This window comes from Erithacus rubecula, assembly GCF_903797595.1.
Source record: "Erithacus rubecula genome assembly, contig: scaffold_280_arrow_ctg1, whole genome shotgun sequence".
NCBI lineage: Eukaryota > Metazoa > Chordata > Aves > Passeriformes > Muscicapidae > Erithacus > Erithacus rubecula.
This window is the reverse complement of record NW_027636045.1, coordinates 116,708-136,609: the sequence shown is the minus strand read 5'-3', so window position 1 is coordinate 136,609 and position 19,902 is coordinate 116,708. Positions and strand designations below refer to the sequence as shown.

The following is a 19,902-nucleotide window of genomic DNA, read 5'->3' as shown; positions in this document are numbered from 1 at the left end:
AGGAGTTTTTATGCCAGAACTGTGCCGGGTCTGGATTTGGGTCTGGGGGCTCTTCCAGGAGGGGTACAAGGGGTACTGGGACCCCAAAAACAGAGAGGGGACCCCAAAATCCACCCCAAAAATGGAAACGGAGTCAGGTATGCAGCCCCCTCCGCAATAAAGGAGTTTTCACCCCAATATCCATCTGGGTCTGGATTTGGGTCTGGGGGCTCTTCCAGGAGGGGTATGAGGGGTACTGGGACCCCAAAAACAGAGAGGGGACCCCAAAAATGGAACCAGAGTTGGGGGTGCCCTCCCAGTCAAAGAGAAGCCAAGTCTTGGTGCCCTGGGGCACAGCAGGGTCTCTGCCACCAAGGGCTCTGAGGAGACACCTTATCCTGAGCCACTGGGGCCTCCTGGCACAGCCCCAGCAAGGCTGGGCACTGTCACCTCTTGTCCTGCCCTCAGCATCCCCCCCTATACCAGTGGCCTCAGGGATCTGCTGGGACCAGTCCCTGGGAAGCCTTGGTCAGGAATGGCCCTGGGGGCTCCTTCATGCTCCCAAGGACTGGAGGTTTCTCAAAGGGCTATGGGTTTTGCTTTTGCCTTGGAGTCTCTGAGAGCTTTGTGCAGTCATGGCCTCCAATTATCTGCTTTAATTAGTCCCTAGAGAGCCTTTCTCAGTAACAACACTCAGTGGGGCTCATTAATGCTTCAAGATACTCAGTTTTTTAAGGTACTTGGAGTTTCCCTTTTGACACAAACTCTTCTAGTAGTTTATGCAATCATGCAGAACCCTGCATGGACAATTTTCTACTTTAAGGAGTGCCTTGAGAGCTTTGTATTGACACTCACTGGGGCGCATTAATACTTTGAGATGCTAAAGTTTTCAAAGGTACTTTGGATTTTCCTTTCCTCTCTGACTCTCTGAGAGGTTTTCAGCAATCATGGGCTCCAGTTCTCTCCTTCAAGGAGTCCATGAGGAGCCTGTGGTGAAGTTGGATCTCAGTGGGACCCATTAATGCTTGGAGACCCTTTGGGTTTTTCATCTGACTTGGACTCCTGGAAAGATTTGTGCAATCTCCTCTCAGGCCCTGAGGTTCAAGGGCTCAGCATCAAATGCACCACGGGGCTCATTGGAATCAGCAGGTCCTGACAAACCATGGCTCTGCCTTGAATTCCCTCAGGTTTGGTGCAGTTCATGGGATGGTTTCCTAAAATACTTTTGTCCTGGTTTGAAGGACAGGTGTCTGCCAGTAAAGACAGAAGTTTTCCTTTGGAATACAGACTTTAATTCCCTCCCCCCAAATATAATTGTTTGAATCAAGGACTCTGAGGCACAGATAAGGGGGTAGGAATAACAGGTCTTTTACTAATATATTTAACTGTACAAGCAGAAAGCAACAGCAGTTGTTAAAATTGCTGACAGAACAGAATAGATAACTTGGTTTCAGTCTCTCCTTTAGTTGCAAGCACGCTGTCTTGGTCCCAGTCCTGCAGCTGGAACAAAACCCGGAGCTGCAGAGGGCAGGCGGGAGTGGCGGTGGGAGGGGGGGAAGCAGCCACTCCGGTCTCGGTTGGGAACGGGCTGGAGCGGCGGCTCCTCGCTCACCGTTTGTGTCCAGGTGATCAGCTGTGCCTGCAGAGGCAGGAGGCTGGAATGGGGCAGATGCAGGGCAGGTGATCACAGACTGTCTGGATCTCCTGTGTTCCACAGCAGGGGCTGCAGATGGGGCGTCCTGCTCTGAGCTCCCCGGAAACATGAGTCTCCCCCGGAAGCCTGAGAGGCCCCTCTGGGAGCCGCTGCCACCGACCACTTTTGTCTGGACTCATCATGATACCGAAATAATGAGAAAAAGAACTAATGTAGATATAGCAATAGCAATAGTTATGCTAAGGCTTAGAAAGCAGCAGTTCACAAGCAGGCCCTGGGAAACAGGCCTGGGAATGTACTAAGAACTACAAACTAATAATTAAAGGATCTAGTAGAGCATGCAGAACACGATGAAATAATAAACCATAAAGGTTAATGTATAATCAATGATAAAGAGTTCTGGTGGTGGGAAGACAAGCAAGGGGGATTAAAGGGGGGTAGCCTACAGTTTTGAGTAGACAAGCATGTAGAATTTATGACTTTTAGGAATAATATCTACAAGATTTATGTAGCTGTATTGTCTTGAAGAATGTGTACTTCTGTACGTAGACCACTTTGTAAAAGGATATAAAAACCTGATGAAAAAGGGGAACTGTGGGCTCTGACTTTGGACGCTAGTCCTCAGACCCCAGGGCCCTCAAAAAAGCACCGCACTAAACAACTCTGTTGTTTCGTGTCTCTTCTTCACTGTCAGGCAACAGTTTTCTGGTGACCGTGGCAGGACTCCGAAGGTAGCTAGGGCGGTTCGTGTCCTGATCCACTCCACCCCGGCACCGAGTGATTCTCGGGGAGTCATCGGTTTGTGCCCGACCCTGCACCTGTTGGACAACTGCAGGAGGTAAGCCCGAAGGTGCTTTATTTTCTGGTACTGGGTGCCTGCCCATAAGACGAAGCATCGGCTCCGCCGGGTTGGGCTAAAGACGTCTTGGGTAAAGCCTAGGCTTCGGCTGTAAGATGCGGTGAAAGCTTCGCTGGTCCGGCACTTGTTCCCCCGCGGCGTCGGAGGGTGACAAGTTGGTTGGTTGGCTGGTCTATCTTTCTATTTGCATAGATTTTCTTTCTTTTCCTGTCTATTCTGTTTGGGAATGATGCCGCTGAAAACTTTCAAGGCGTTGGTATAATTTAATAGGAAGGTTCCGGAGAATACTCCCTTGGGGTGTCTATTAAAGAAATGGAAGAAAGGGGGTTCTCTGAAGAAGGTTTGATCAAAGGGAAGTTGATTGACTATTGTAATCATTGGTGGCCACTTTATGGGTCCGAAGGGGGGCCTGAGTGGCCATTAAATGGGACAATTGACAAAGGAAAAATAACTCCTCTAATGCAATATTTGAAAGATAATGAAAAATGGGATGAAATACCATACTTGGATTTGTTTTATTACTTGGGGAGGCAACCAGAATGGTTGAAAGAGTGTGAGATATTGATGATTGGGCTTCAAGATAAGAAGGAAGAATGTCTGGGGTGTAAGAAAAAGGGATTGTGTGTGGATTGTGCAGTAAAGTTGGATAAAAAGGAGGAAGATATGTCCCTATATGTTGCTGGTCCGTCCCATGCGGGTCCCTCTGCTCCATCATCAAGCGAGGAGGAGTTGGGGGGGGGAGTGATGAGGATGAAGAAGATGAAGCTACGGAGTCTCCACGGACTCCGGGGGTTTCTCGGCTTTCAGTAGCCCTTCGTCCTCCAACCCCCTCCCCAGGTGCCTCCCGTGAAATTCAGAGGACTCTGCTGGCTTCCCGTACCCGACAGGGTTGGAAGAACCAAATGGAGCCACAATTGATTGCCCCTCTTAGGGAAGCGGTTGGACCCCAAGGGGAACGTGTCAGAGTTAAGGTACCATTTTCACCTAGTAATTTAGTTATATGGAAACAGTCGGCTGGAAGTTATAGGGGAGATCCAGAAAGAACTGCATGGGTGGTAAAGATGGTTGTTAAAGCTCAGAATCCGGATTGGAATGATTTGCAGGTCCTGCTAGATACATTGATGGATTCCACTGAAAAGGAAATGGTGTTGAGAGCTGCTAAGGAAAAAGCTAGGGAAGATATCCGGACCCAGAGAATAATGGGGTTGTCAGTAAATGAAGTAGTTCCCCAGGATGATCCCGGATGGGATTCAAATACTGGAGAAGGGTACCACAGATTAAAACAGTTCCAAGAATTAGTAATAGAAGGGGTCAGAAGCGGAATGCCTAAAACGTTGAACTGGTCTAAATTATATACGGTCAAGCAGGAGAAAAATGAGTCCCCCTCAGCTTTTCTAGAAAGGCTGAAAGGGGCAGCTAGACGGTTTACTAGTCTGGATGTGGAGTCGGAGGCTGGGCAATTACAAATAGCTTTGTTGTTTACTGGGCAATCTCAGGATGATATCAGAAAGAAATTGCAGAAGTTAGAGGGAGAGGATACCCGGAGGTTAGAAAAGTTATTAGAAACTGCATGGAAAGTGTACAATAATAGGGAAAAGGAAACAGCCAAGCGTCAGCAGGCTAGTACTCTGGTATTAATACAGCAAACAGGAGGACAACGTGGTAGAGGTAAAGGAAATAGGAGCAGAGGTCGTGGAAAATTTAGCGGCACAGGTAGAGGCTTTTACCCAAAAAATAATGGAAATTTTGGACAAGGAAGTTTGGATCCAAATCAGTGTGCTTTTTGTAGACAACTGGGACATTGGAAAAATGAGTGCCCCGCAAGAATAGGGCTTGGGAGAGGAGGGGGCGGAAACAATGGTAACTTTCCTAGTTACCCTCTTTCACCAGTAGATGCCGCTCAAGCCCAAATAATGATGATGGGGCGCTCTCAGAATGAGAATCAGAGCTGACTAGATCAGGATTTGAAGGTCAGGATGGAGGTGGAGGGAGAAGAACAGGTATTTAAGGTAGACACTGGTGCAGTACATTCAGTTTTAAATAAGCGATTGGGACCTTTAAGCGACACAACAGTCCAAGTGGTAGGGGCTATGGAACAGGTAGAAGAGAGACCCTTTTTGCAACCTCTAAGTTTGAGATTCGGAAAGAAAGAATTAGACCATAGACTTTTGTACATGCCAAATTGTCCTGAACCTTTATTTGGAAGAGACTTGTTATCTATTCTAAATGCTAAGATTATATTTGAAAATGGACAGGTGAAATTAGAAATTCCAGATGAAGAGCTTGGGAAAATATTTGTGATGAGCGAAGTGGATCCACAGCCTGTCCCACCTGAGATAGAACAAGCAGTTGTGCCATGGGTATGGGAATCAGGGATACCTGGAAAATCGAAAGCAGCTCCCACAGCAGTAGTAGAATTAAAAGAAGGGGCAAAGCCAGTAAGGGTACGGCAGTACCCCATTAAATTAGAAGCTAAACAGGGAATAGCCCCGATGATTTTTCAGTTCACAGTGTTAAAATTGTTGAAAGAATGTATATCGGAATATAATACCCCAATTTTTCCGGTTTGGAAACCAAATGGTAAGTACAGGTTAGTGCAGGATTTGAGAGCCATTAATGAAATAGTTAAAGACATTCACCCGGTGGTTGCCAATCCTTATACTCTGTTAACATCCGTATCAGAGAAATTTAAATGGTTTACTGTGATTGACTTGAAAGATGCCTTCTTCTGCATTCCATTGGCTAAAGAGAGTATGAAGTATTTTGCTTTTGAATGGGATGATCCAGCTACAGGACGCAAGAAACAGCTCACCTGGACTCAACCCCCACAAGGTTTTAAGAATAGTCCAACCATCTTCGGTAACCAGCTCGCAAAGGAATTAGAGGAATGGAAAATGACACAGGTAAAGGAGTCTCCTTTCTCTTATGCAGTCCTGCAGTATGTAGATGACATATTAATTGCTACGGAAGAGAAAGAGAAGTGTACTCTTTTGACAATTGCTTTGTTAAACATGCTGGAACAGGCAGGGTACTGAGTCTCAAAGGAAAAAGCCCAATTGGTTTGTGAAAGTGTGCTATACTTGGGATGTGAACTCACCCAAGGACAGCGCCGTTTGGGTGTGAACCGAGTAGAGGCAATCTGTTCAATTCCACTCCCCAGGAGTCATCAAGAGTTAAGATCATTTCTTGGAATGGTGGGCTGGTGTAGATTACGGATATTAAATTTTGGACTTATGGCAAAACCTCTATATGAGGCCTTAAAAGAACAGAGATTGGAGTAGACCCCTGCCCGGGAGAAAGCATTCCAAGACTTAAAACAGGCCCTAAAGGAAGCACCTGCTTTAGGGCTCCCAGACCTAAATAAACCTTTCCAGCTCTATGTGAATGAGAGACAGCAATTGGCAATTGGTGTGTTGACTCAGAAAATAGGATCCTGGAAGCGGCAGGTGGGGTACTTCTTGAAGCAGTTAGACTCAGTAAGCTCTGGGTGGCCATCCTGCTTGAAGGCTGTGGCAGCTACTGTATTGATAATACAGGAAGCTCGGAAGTTGACATTAAGGGGAAAAATGACTGTATATGTTCCCCATATAGTTTTGACAGTCTTAGAACAAAAAGGGCCATATTGGTTGTCATCTAGTAGAATGTTACAGTACCAGGCCATCCTGAGGGAACAAGATGATGTGGAATTAGAGACAACTAACCATGTCAATCCAGCAGAGTTTCTCCGCAGTGAAGCTAAGGGAGAGGAGCTCGCACATGACTGTGTGGAAGTAATAGAACAAGTGTATTCCAGCTGCCCAGATCTGAAGGACACGCTGCTGGAAGTGGTGGACTGGGAACTGTTCACAGATGGATCCAGCTTTATGGAAAACGGTACCAGGTACGCAGGGTACGCGGTAGTGACTGTTACACAAGTAGTAGAGGAAAAGGCTCTACCCCCTGGAACTTCAGCACAGAAAGCTGAAATCATTGGACTAACTAGAGCCTTAACTCTGAGCACAGGGAAAAAGGTGAACATTTGGACTGACTCAAAATATGCCTTTGGAGTAATTCACATTCATGGTGCATTGTGGAAAGGAAGAGGGTTGCTTAATTCACAGGGAACTCTAATTAAACATCGTGAAGAAGTCTTGGCTCTGCTTGAAGCAGTTCATAGGCCAGAAGGAGTAGCAGTGATGCATGTACGAGGACATCGAAAGGAAGAAGGGAAAATATTCGATGGAAATCGTCTAGCCGACTTCACTGCCCAGAATGCCGCTCGGCAGGTTTGGACTCAGATGGCCCTGATACAAGCCAAGGTAAACCCTATGACACCCTATTTGACTCAACAGCCACAATATGCACCTGACGACGAAAAACTGGCAATGTTGCTAAAAGCACAAAAGAATTCTACTGGATGGTATGTAACAGGCACGGGACAAATGGTGGTACCAGAAAACATAATGAAAACCATTTTAGTCACGGAGCACAACAAGTGTCATTGGGGTGCAGATGTATTGGTGAAATTTTTGAGAAACGAAATAGTCTCTAATTGGATGTTAATGTTGGCAAAATGAGTGAATGCAATGTGCCCATTTCATTTAAAGAACAATCCTGTAGTTAGGAAGCAAGTTCATTTAGGGAAATTACAGGTGGAGCCAGAACCAGGAGATTATTGGCAAATACATTTCTCAGAGCTACCAAGACCACAAGGGTGCCGTTATTTACTGGGGTATGTGTGTAGTTTTTCAGGGTGGCCGGAAGCTTTCCCATGCAGGACTAACCAAGCAAAGGAAGTAATTAAAACCTTACTACGAGAAATTATTCCTAGATTTGGGATCTCATTAGGAATGTCCTCAAATAGGGGACCTCACTTTGTAGCTGGAGTAGTCCAAGAAGTAGCCAGAGTATTAGGGATAGCTTGGGATCTCCATACGCCCTGGAGACCACAATCTAGCAGCCAAGTAGAACGGATGAATCAGACATTAAAAGGGCAAATTAAGAAAATTTGTCAAAAAGCGAAGATACAGTGGCCTCAGGCACTACCTCTAGCCTTGCTAAGAATCAGGATTAAACCCAGAGAAAAGATAGGAGTAAGTCCATACGAAATTTTGTATGGCAAGCCATATCATGCTGCAACCTACAAAGAGGACTCTCACTTAGTAGGAGATCAAGTATTGTTGAGTTACATTTTGTCTCTAAATAAAGTCCTTACAGCGCTGCAAGGAGCATTGCAGTGGAACTGGCCTCTGCCCTTGGAAAATCCTGTCCATGACATCCAGCCAGGAGATCAAGTATATGTAAAGAACTGGAATACAGAACCCTTGAAAGAAGTATGGGGCGGTCCTCACCAGGTGATCATGACTACCTACACGGCAGTGAAAGTTCAAGGGATAGAAAACTGGATTCACTATACTCGAATCAAGAAGGTCCCATCAAGATGGGAAGTACAGCCTCTGTCAGCAACAAAAATGGTGTTCAGGGCAAGGTCTTAGTTCTTTTAACATTAGTCTGCATAATGCAGGTGGGAGAAGCGTTTGTTAAAATCATAGTTCCGGAGCCAGATGTAATAGTGCCAGAAGGTGTGAGAGTAAATTTAACCTGTCTGTTCTCTAACAACCAGAGAGCTGGATTAAAAGAAGTAAATGCAGCCTGGAAACAAATCACCACAGACGAAGTATTTACAGAAGGGATCGTGACACTTTGGGATATGGAACAGCAAAGAGGTAGCACCACATTGATGATATCTCATATGCAAGCTGATCAGGTAGGACAATTCTCATGTATTGTGTGGATTAGAGAAAGCTTTAACTATGGAAAAATAAATGTAGATATTCTAAAAAAAGAATGAAACCCGAAGTGGGTACTCGGTGCAGGTAATACCAGTCAGTGCACGGGTAGATATGTGGGATGGACCTCCACTTAGGATCAATTGTACTTTTAGGCTCAAACATCACTGTGACAAAACAATACAAGCTAAATGGTGGAAAAGGAAAAACAAAGAGCAGAGATGGGAACCAGTACTAAATGGAACTAGCTGGTGGGTGAATGGTTTGGTAGGAAGAGCATGGTTAAATATAACAAACCCTAGAATTGGAAAAACAGAGAAAGAATACTTATGTATAGTCGAGTGTGGGCTGGCAGGAAATTATGGGCGTAGGCAAGCAATGTCTGCTACTCATTCAAACCAAGGAATAAAGCCACAAAATGGAGTGTATTTGGCTGTAAAAGGGAAAGAAGTAATTCTTAGTTGCCAAATTGAAAGGGAACAAATTGATAGTTACGGGTGGTGGTATAAGAAGAATCTGGAATCTAGAGAAAAGTATCAAATTGAACGAAGGGCAAAAACATTAGTTTTAATTATAAAAGATGTCCAGCAAAATGATATGGGAAATTACTGGTGTTAGATAGCGAAGGATGATTGGTAGGGACATGGAATAATCATGGTATACATGAAAGAAAACAGGAGAGTACGACAGGTGACAGAAGTTCCAACACAACAAGAATTGTGACAAGAAAATTTAATAGTAGGATTAGTTAGAAATTTTGGGCAAGTACAAAATACTATGTCCATCACTGCATGTTTACCTTTACGTAAAGCGGCGGGAGATCCAATACCATGGGGCATCATTCCCGTTGGGGAAATGCCTCCAGTAGCCATAAATGGGACAAAAAGATGTAATAAAGTGATGCGGAATCATACTAAGATGATAGAGGAAACCTATACAGTTCGAAGGCAATGGTCATCACCAGGACAAAGGAGTGAATGCCTAAAATTACCAAATGCAGTTTATTCAAAAATCGGGCGATTCAAGGATGTAAGATGGTGTTCTTATGACATAAGGAAAAAAGACAAAAACCAGTCATTGAATATTTTTATGAGATAGTATGTCAAGAAGGGGGGGAAGAATGGGAACAGTGGAAAACGATTTGGGGTCCCAGCTTGTTAGAATCTTATAGCTACATAAGACCAGTACATTGGTGTGTCAAATGGTCAGGCCAAAGGGAACAAGAACATTTAAGAATGTTAGGGACTGAAGTAGTAAGACAAGATCAAATGACCCCCACACCTAGCTGGAATTGTAGCAAAATCATCACATGTGATACCCCTGAATCCCAAATTGGTTTAGTGCCAGTCCGGATACTACTAAAATGGGGCTGTGAATGTCAAAAATATAATCATACAATAACAGGTGAAATAAAGGGGGCTTGGAAAGATTGTCAGCCGACTACCGTCAGGAGTCCAGGGCATTCCGTGTGGGTAATGGGGCATGGACAATGGACTTTACATATGCCCATTAACGGCCCAGTCACGCAGATTACGTTAGGGGTACCTACGCTCTGCCCTTTCTGGAAACAGTCTAAATTAACACAAAAAGAGATACAGTCATGAACAAAGAGGGAAACAAATGAAGTGGCAGAAGAACTAGGACTGGGAGATGAAGATGAATGGCATGAACCCTCATCAGGAGTTAAATTTGGATGGGTACTGAAATCCCTGTTTGCAGCAATTTCTACATATAGAAACCGGGAGATGCTCTACAAATTATTGGGACAAACTGAGAGGTTAGCCGCAGTTACAAAGAAAGAATTTAGGGATCTAAACTTACAGTTGCAGTCAACAACAAGAATGACAGTCCAAAATAGAATGGCATTAAATTTGCTCTTATTAAAAGAACACAGAGTCTGTGGATACCTCCAAGGAAAGGTTGATCATTGCTGTGTACATATCCCAAATGTCACAGAAGAAGTAGAAAAGGACATAAGTCAATTGGAACAAATTGAAAAAAAGTGCCTGAAGTCCACGAAGAAGCTGAACATAATTGGGTAGGAGCACTATTTAGCTCCCTAGGAATCCAGGTCTCTGGTTGGATATCATCAATTGTACAATATGTAATAATAATTGTGTTAATTATTGTAGTCTGCATGATTATGTATAGATGTCTTTTAGGAATGATTGCCAGAGAAGGAACTCATACTTGACGTGTCATGAGAGCACTAACCCGGAAAGAAGTAATCCTGCCAATTCGAAGAGAAGACCCACCATCCTACTTAGAAACCATTACTTGAAGAATTGAGCATACTTACAGAAAATCTGAAGAATGCTCAAAAGGGGAGAGTTGATACCGAAATAACGAGAAAAAGAACTAATGTAGATATAGCAATAGCAGTAGTTATGCTAAGGCTTAGAAAGCAGCAGTTCACAAGCAGGCCCTAGGAAACAGGCCTGGGAATGTACTAAGAACTACAAACTAATAATTAAAGGATCTAGTAGAGCATGCAGAACACGATGAAATAATAAATGATAAAGGTTAATGTATAATCAGTGATAAAGGGTTCTGGTGGTGGGAAGACAAGCAAGGGGGATTAAAGGGGGGTAGCCTACAGTTTTGAGTAGACAAGCATGTAGAATTTATGACTTTTAGGAATAATATCTACAAGATTTATGTAGCTGTATTGTCTTGAAGAATGTGTACTTCTGTACGTAGACCACTTTGTAAAAGGATATAAAAACCTGATGAAAAAGGGGAACTGTGGGCTCTGACTTTGGACGCTAGTCCTCAGACCCCAGGGCCCTCAAAAAAGCACCGCACTAAACAACTCTGTTGTTTCGTGTCTCTTCTTCACTGTCAGGCAACAATCAGAGATCCTGGGTGTAACCCAGCCAGCTCCATTGGCATGATAATGGGAAAAATTCTTTCAATTGACACAGCAATAGGAAAACACTCAACCCCCAAGAGCCTGTGACTGGGCTTCTGCCTGTTAAATTTCCCTATGCATCAGGATTTCTCCCAGACTAAAGATGCCACCACTTAGAAGTCTGGCAATATTTGGAGTCACAAACACTTCCTCCAAAAGTTATTAGGAAACTGTGAGGGTGTGTTTCTTTTGAAAGGGAAAAGGGCCCCTGTTTGTGTCCAGGGCCCTGTGCCTCACACTGGCTTTCTGCCTGCTAAATTTCCCTATGGTTCAGGATTTTTCCAAGACTAAAATACCACAATTTAGAAGCCCTGATATTCTTTGAGTGCCAAAAGCCTCCTCTACAATAAGATTATAAAAGTGGTGAAGCGAGCTTTATTTCACTGAGAAATAAACCTGAGTTTGTGTCCAGGGCCCTAGGTCTGGGACTGGGCTTCTGCCTATTAAATTTCCCTACCGGTCAAGATTTCTCCCAGACTAAAAATGCCACCACTTAGAAGCCTGGTTGTCCTTGAGTGCCAAAAGCCTTCTCTAGATAGACATTAAGAAAGTGTTGAAGTTTCATTTCACTGAGGTAAAAACCTGAGTTTGTGTTCAGGGCCCTGTGCCTGAGACTGAGCTTCTGCCTGTTAAATTTCCATAGGGATCAGGATTTCTTCCCAACTAAAGATGCCACCACTTAGAAACCTGGTTGTTCTTTGAGTGCCAAAAGCCTCCTATAGTTGGACATTACAAAAGTGGTGAATTGAGCTTTAGTTTGGAGAGAAACAGGCCCCTGTTTGGGTCCAGGGCCCTAGGACTAAGACTGCACTTCTTCCTGCTAAATTTCCCTGAGGATCAAGATTTCTTCCAGACTAATAATGCCACCACTTAGAACCCAGGCTATTATTTGTGTGCCAAAAGCCTCCTCTAAATAGACATTAAAAAAGTGGTGAAGTGAGCTTCATTTCACTAAGAAATAAACCTCTGTTTGTGTCTAGAGCCCTGTGGCTGCGACAGGGCTTCTGCCTGTTAAATTTCCCTATGGTTCAGGATTTCTCCCAGTCAACAGATGCCACCACATAGAACCTTGGATACTAGGGGAGTTACAATCACTTGCTCCAAAAGGTATTAGGAAACTGGAGGGTGTGTTTCCTTTCAAAGGGAAAGGGCCCCTGATTGTGTCCCGGACCCTGTGCCTTACACTGACTTTCTGCCTTCTAGATTTCCAAACAAATAAGGATTTCTTCCAGACTAAAAATGCCACCACTAAGAAGCCTGGCTGTTCTTTGTGTGCCAAACATCTCCTCTAAATAGACATTGCAAAAGTGATAAAGTGAGGTTTATTGTACAGAGAAACAAGCCCCTGATTTTTGTCCAGAGCCCTGGGATGGAGATTTGGCTTCTGCCTGTTAAATTTCTCTATGCATCAGGATTTCTCCCAGACTAAAGATGCCACCACTTAGAAGTCTGGCAATATTTGGAGTCACAAACACTTCCTCCAAAAGTTATTAGGAAACTGTGAGGATGTGTTTCTTTTGAAAGGGAAAAGGGCCCCTGTTTGTGTCCAGGGCCCTGTGCCTCACACTGGCTTTCTGCCTGCTAAATTTCCCTATGGTTCAGGATTTTTCCAAGACTAAAATACCACCATTTAGAAGCCCTGATATTCTTTGAGTGCCAAACACCTTCTCTAAATAGACATTAAGGATGTGCTAAATTGAGCTTCATTTAAATAAACCTGAGTTTGTGTCCAGGGGCCTGTGCCTTACAGTGGCTTTCTGCGTGCAAAATTTCTCTAAGGATCAGGATTTCTCCCTGAATAAAAATAACATGACATAGAATCCCAATTTTTCTTTGAGTGCCAAAAGCCTCCTCTAGAATAAGATTACAAAAGTGGTGAAGGGAGCTTTATTTCACTGAGAAATAAACCTGAGTTTTTGCCCAGGGCCCTGGGATTGAGATTTGGCTTCTGCCTGCTGAATTTCCCTAAGGATCAGGATTTCTTCCACACTAAAAATGCCATCACTTAGATGCCTGGCTTTTTTTTGAGTGCCAAAAGCCTCCTCTAAATAGACATTAGGAATGTGTTGAATTGAGCTTCATTTAACTGAGAAATAAAGCTGCATTTATGTCCAGGGCCCTGTGTCTTACACTGGCTTTCTTCCTGCAAACTTTCCCTAAGGATCAGGATTTCTCCCAGAATAAAAATACCATTACTTAAAAGCCCTGTTATTCTTTGATTGCCAAAAGCCTCCTCTAGAATAAGATGACAAAAGTGTTGAAGTGAGCTTCATTTCACTGAGAAATAAATCTGAGTTTGTGTCCAGGGCCCTGTGCCTTACAGTGGTTTTCTGCCTTCCAGATTTTGAAATGAATCAGGATTTCTCCCACACTAAAAATGCCACCATTTAGAAGCCTGGTTGTTCTTTGAGTGCCAAAAGCCTTCTCTAAATAGACATTAAAAAGTGGTGAATTGAGCTTTATTTCACTGAGAAATAAAGCTATGTTTGTGTCCTTGGTCCTGTGCCTTAGACTGGGATTCTCCACGCTTAAATTCCCTATTGATCTGGTTTTCTCCCAGACTAAAGACACCACCACTTAGATCCCTGGCTGTTCTTTGAGTGCCAAACACCTCCTCTAAGTAGACATCACAAAAGTGATGAATTGAGCTTCGTTTCACTGAGAAATAAACCAGAGTTTGTGTCCGGAGCCCTGGGACTGAGAGGGGTTTTCTTCCTGCTATAGATTTATATGGATCAGGATTTCTGCCAGATTGAAAGTTTCATCACTTAAAAGCCTGGTTGTTCTTTGAGGGCCAAAAGCCTTCTTTAGATAGACATTTAAAAAGTGGTGCATTGAGCTTTAGTTTTGAGGGAAACAGGCCCTATTTTGTGTCCAGGATCCTGTGGCTTTCAATGGGTTTCTGCCTGCAAAATTTTCCTAATGATCAGGATTTCTCCCTGACTAAAAATGCCACCATTTAGAAGCCTGGTTGTTCTTTGAGTGCCAAAAGCCTCCTCTGTTGGGGGTTGAGTGTTTTCCTATTACTGTGTCAGTTTAAAGAATTTTTCCCATTATCATGCCAATGGAGCTGGCCGGGTTACACCCAGGATCTCTGATGACTCTAGACAAAAGGGGTCGGTGGCAGCGGCTCCCAGAATGGCCTCTCATGCTTTGGAGGGGACTCGTGTTTCCGGCTGTGAGCCTGGCAAGGCAAGAGAAAGCCATGGGGACCACTTTCCTGACACCTTTTGCCAAGCCATGTAAAATTGTGCCCACAGCATCCCTCCTTTCTGCATCCTGGCTGGTGTAGGTGCCTTCTTGAGGAGGTAGAGGCCATTGGGGAGCTGCTGTTCCTGTGCACACCCAGGTGACTTTTCTCTGGTGTCCTGAGCCACGTTGACAGCAGGACTGTGCAGGCCAGCTGCAGGACACATTGTCCTTGCCATGGCAGCAGCAGCTCTGTGGGCCCTGAGCAGAGTATCAGGGGGGGCTCAGCCTCTCCTGAAGCACTCGGGCAGCTGGACAGCAACACAGGAGAGCTGGGTAACACTGGCACAGCTCCCAAAGCCCAGCCAAGCCCAAGGGGCAGCTTTCTCCAGCCCCACGCTGCTGGGTATGGCTGCAATGAAACATTTAGATTCAGAGTACTGAGGGTTTGAATGGCCAAAAGAAAGGGGTAGGAACCACAGAAGTGGCCCAAAACTAAAGAACTCTAATGGAAAATAAAACAGGGATGATGCCTAGAAACCGAACATTGTACGGAGACAAACTCCGAGGGCCGAAACAAGGAGGGGTGTGACAATATATCCCCTCAGGGGGAGAACTTTCTAGAACTAAGTAACCACTAGGGGAAGAGAACTTGAACCAATTGGCATAACCACTATGCACTGTGGGAAGAACAGTTAGGTTTGCCACAGAGTAACAAATGCTTTGCAAGATTTGAAGTCAACGCCTGGCTCTTTCTTGGTGAACTGTGGCTGCCTTTGTGCCCCAGCCAGGATAACATGCTGCCAGCACAGCTTCAGCTGCTGCCTCCTTGTCACCATCGAGGGGTCCCTGCTGAGCCCCACGAGGCCTTCTGAGCGCCAGGTGATGCATCTCCCTGGCCTCTGCCCACTGCGCCTCGCCAGCAGCAGCCAGGGACTGTGCTCCAGCAGAGCCTGCTTGGCCTCCTTGTCCCTTCCCGTCCCAAGGCAAACCAGCCCGGGCACCTTGGGGGTGTCCCCACCATCCTGCTGAGGCCAGGCCTCCAGGCCTTCTGCTTCAGGCCCAGAGATGCATTGGGGAAGCGCCGGAGCCACCGGCTGGCAGGAAGAAGGATGTGCCTGGGGAATGCTCATGGCCTCTGCCAGCCATTTCCTCAGGGCTTCCCACCAAGCCATCCACACAAAGCCCTCCTGTCCCAGCACAGCGTCCCGCCACCCACTGCCACACGCATCCCGCTCACTCCTTCCCACTGCCTTATCCTGGCTGGCCTCGGTAGCACCGCATCCCTTCATGGCTGCCACTGTCCTGTGCCCTCCAGACCTCCCCAGGACTGCCTGGCTGCTGGAGGAGCTCCGGAAGAGCTGGATCAAGAGGCACCTCAGAGCCCTCAGCAATCCAGCCAGCAGCACACGGGCAGGACACAGCTGGCCCTTCCTGGCTGGGAGAGGGCTGCTGGCCATCCTCAGGGACCAGGCTCTCAGGAACGCCCGCCCCAGCTCCGGCCTCTGCCCAGCCGCTCTGTTGGAAGCCTTAAGGCTTCGGCAGAACCACCAAGGCCAAGAGGCTTTGGGCCACTTTGCCTTGCACGCCACACGCTTGGCCAACTTGCCCAGCACAAGCACCCTTCTTCCCCTCTTCCCCATTGGCCTGAAGACTCTGGCCATCAAAAGAAAGCTCCTGGACCTCTGTGTATACCAACAGCAGTTTATTAATCCTACTAAATTACTAATTTACTAATTTTCTAATTTACTAAATTACTAATTTACTAAATTTCTAAGTTATTTTCAGTAGGCCAAAAGAAAGTTGATGAAAAGGAGAGCTCCTCCCTGCAAGCTCAGGTGGCCCCAGCAAACACAGCCTCCCACATCAGTTCTCCACAGCACTCCAGCAGCAGAGATGGCCACCGCCACCCAGGGAAGGCCATGACTTCCAGAGCCGGTGGAATCGATCTCGCATCCGCTGGAGTCGGGAGGAGGGAACGGTCTGTGCAGCGATGTTTATGTATAGAGCTTGATGTGCTAGGCATGAGATGGCAGGGCTGATGTCATTTGCCATGTCCTGAAGGGCTGGAAGAGAGAGAAACAGAGGCACAGTCAGAGCCTGCATCTGCGGGGACCTGGGAAGACCCTCCTGACCCGTCCATGCCCCCCAGCTCTTGCCATGGCCTGGAAGCAGCAGGAGGCAGCAAGGAGCAGCTGGAAGGTGCTGGCCCGAATCTCCTTGGCACAGGCCCCTGAAAGGTGTCTGTGCTCTGCCCACGCTGCCCCTGGTGCGCGCAGGGAGCAGAGCCCTCTGCAGCCCGGGCAGGGCACGCAGCTGCCATCGTCAGCCCCGCTGCCAGCACGGTGGCCTGACTCACCCCTGCACATCAGCTGGAACTCTCTCTGCTTCTCCTTCAGGACCTGCCCGGCCAGCCCTGGGAACACAGAGCCCGTCACGGCTCTGCCCAGTGGCACAGCTGCCCCACAGCGGTGCTGGCAGCCCTGTGGCCACAGTACCTCCTTCCCCTGCAGGACTCAGCCAGGCCCTGGGCGCACCCTGCTGCTGAAGGGCATGGCTGGCACAAGGCAGCAGCAGCCCCAAGGGCAGGCGGGGCTGCACAGCCTGGGCCTGGATGGCAGCAGCTGCCGGGGCCGGGGCCGAGCTGCGGCAGGGCGGGGAGGGAGCTGGCCTTGTGCTCACCCATGAACCTGACGGCCGCCTCTCACAGGGGCTCCTGTGGGCTCTGCAGGAAGGGCAGGGCCTGCCGCAGGTGCTCGGCTGCTCGGCCCCTGTCCTCTGCCAGCTGTGGAGAGCGACGGGAGGGAAGGGTCGGGATGGGCTCTCCCCCTTGGCCCTGGGCTCCCCTGCCTGCACAGCCCCGAGGGGGGCAGAGGGCCCAGCAAGGTGCGGTGCTGCCCCACAACAGAGCCTGGCTGGGTCGGGGCTCCACCAGCTCCTGCCTTGGGGCCACAGGAGCCTGGAGAAGAGCCCGCGTGGGGCACAGCCCAGGGAAGGAAGCAGCGTGTGGGGCACAGGCCAGTGCCCTTGGGTGCAGCACTGGGCAGGGGCCACAGCTGCCAGCCCCACAGACTAGGCACCGTGGGCAAGGGCTTCTCCAGGCTGGGGCTGGGGCTGGGGCTGGGGCTTGGAGGCTGTTCTTACCAAGCACTCGCCAAACCTCCACATCTGATCTGTCATCACCAGGTGCTCCAGATCCCTACTCTTGAGGAAGCTTACTGCAGCAAGCAGCGTCTCCTGAGAGACCTGCAGAGAGTCAGAGATGCACGGCAGCCCAGGGCACAGGAGCTGCCTCCCTGCGCCAAGGCCAGGAGGAGGCTGGGGCCCATGAGGTGCCAGGGTGCAGGGAGACAGCTGAGCGTGGGGACACCAGTGCCCAGGAGTCCTCACCTCTGCCACGCCCGTGTTCTCATTGTGGCAGTGGAAGAAGAGCGGGTGCAGGCTCTTGCTCACAAGCATCTTGAGACGTTTTTTCCCCTTTGCCTCCACCAACCTCATCACCTCTTGGAAGAGGTGGATGCAGAGCAGCTGCACATGGCGGTTGTCCTGTTGGAAGGGAAGCAAAAGCCCTCCACATCAGCTGCTCCAGGCCCCTCTGTGCACAGGCCCAGAAATCCATGGGACACCACACTTGGGGGCAGCACCCAGTGGCTGTGGCTGGGGACACAGAGCCTTATGTTGTGCAAGAGCGGCCAGAGCGCGGCAGCCAGCCACAGGGCGGTGGGGCTGGGTATGGCAAGGTCTCTGTGCAACAGCAGAACGCTGAGCACGACGCCGGTCATCTGAATGATGACTTCATCTGCGTCCTGCAACAGGTCTGCAAGGCTTTCTTCCAGTCAGGCTCTGCATTCTTTTGTACTGCACGGAACACAGGGCTGGCAACCCCACCCTGCTGCTGCTGCTGCAGCCATGGAGCCCAGGGGCCACAGGCCTGTCCTGGAGCACCGGGGCAGCTGGGCAGCAATGAAGAAGAGCTGGGAGCAGCTGCCACGGCTCCCGACACCCAGCTAAGCACAAGGGGTTGCTTTCCCCAGCCCCACGCTGCCAGCACAGCTTCAGTCACTGCCTCCTTCTCACCATTGAGGGGTCCCTGCTGAGCACCACCAGGCCTCTGAGCGCCAGGCGACGCATCTCCCTGGACTTGCTTTGCAGGTGCATGGCCATGATCTCCAGGATGCTGTCACCCCAGTGACTGAAGTACAGGAACTCCAGGACCTGGAAGGCACAAAGCAGTGCCCAGGGTGCCCAGCTGGCAGGAGCTCAGAGCTGCCCAGGGCTGGGCCAAGGCAGCAGCACAGGGCACGGGCACAGGGCACGGGCACGGTGCCAGACGGCTGCGGCTGTGAGAGGGCAGAGAGGTGGGAGTCAGCTCAGCAGGGCAGCGCTGGCCATGGGGCTCACCTCCACAAGGAAGGCCATGGCGGGCAGTTCCCAGTCTGAAATGCCTTGCCTCAGTAGCTCCAAGAGGCAGGATACGATGCTGGGACACCAGATCACGCAGCCCTGGCTTATCTCCCTGGTGGGGGGAAAAGACACCATTGCCCCTGAGCCAGGTGGGCAAAGCTGTGCCAGGGCTGACTGCCCAAGGCCTGGTCTGTTCCCGAGCAGCCCGTGGGCACTTTGGGAGGCGGCTGTTCCCAGGCACCCTCCTGTCCCAGCCTTTTCCAGTCTGCTCTTCATTCTCTTTGTGACAAGGCCCTCTCACCCATGCGCATGGGAACTGTGTGGGGCACCCTGGGCACAAATGGCAGCAGCAGCAGCCTGGAGAAGGGGGTCTCACCTGGCCAGCAGACGCATGGCATAATGGTGGGTGTCAGCACACAGCAGCGTGTCCCAGCCGTTCTTGCGTTCCATGGCCAACACCACAGGCTCACATTGGACTTGGTAGAGCAGGACCTTCAGGGTCTGCACTGCAAACCTGTGTGCACAGCAAAGCCCAGATCACGCTGGCAGCCCTGGCTCCCGCTTGGGGGCATGGGAGGGATGGGGAGACTGGCAGGACTGGGATGGAGCACCTTTGGGGGTTGGTGGCAAGGCCGAGTTGCTTCTGGCATCCCTTCCAGAAGGTATTAACCTCCTCTGGTATATACAGCGTGCTGATGTAAGCTTGGAAGAGCAGATGCAGCAAGAGATGGGGGAAATACTCCAACACTATAGGTGGGCACCAGGTCAAGTTGAAGGCATTCCACAGTGTCACGGTTGCCTGGAAAAAATAAAGCACCCAGAGACAAGAGTAGGTGCCAAGACATCCATGTGGCAGGGCCGAGCATGCAAGGGAGAGGCCAGGGGAGACACTGTGGGAGCAGCCGGCCTGGTTCCCTAGGTTCAGCGCAGTGCCTGAGGGCAGGGAGATGCAGCTGTGGGGAGGACAGAGAGCTGGCTGCTCGAGAGGTGGCCTAGGGGCAAGCAGAGGTCAGTTGCAGGAACTCACAGCCAGAGCAAAGACTCCTGTTTTGTCCCCATCAGAGGTGTACGCATTGTCCACTGGTCAGGCCCTCAGCAGACTGAGGAGGATGAGCAGCGTCGACTCCGCGGTGCCAGT

At 48.6% G+C, this 19,902-nt stretch overlaps 1 protein-coding gene across 1 annotated transcript; it reads right to left on the bottom strand.

Annotated features, from left to right (window-relative positions):
* Positions 1-17,616: 17,616 nt before the first annotated feature.
* Positions 17,617-19,214, bottom strand: LOC306815895 (uncharacterized protein; the record flags this gene model as incomplete). The annotated part of the gene is made up of 5 exons (XM_079332402.1): positions 17,617-17,656; positions 17,731-17,906; positions 18,438-18,575; positions 18,762-18,876; positions 19,141-19,214. The coding sequence occupies 5 exons, from the start codon at positions 19,212-19,214 to the stop codon at positions 17,617-17,619; spliced, it is 543 nt and encodes a 180-aa protein (XP_079188528.1).
* Positions 19,215-19,902: the final 688 nt, after the last annotated feature.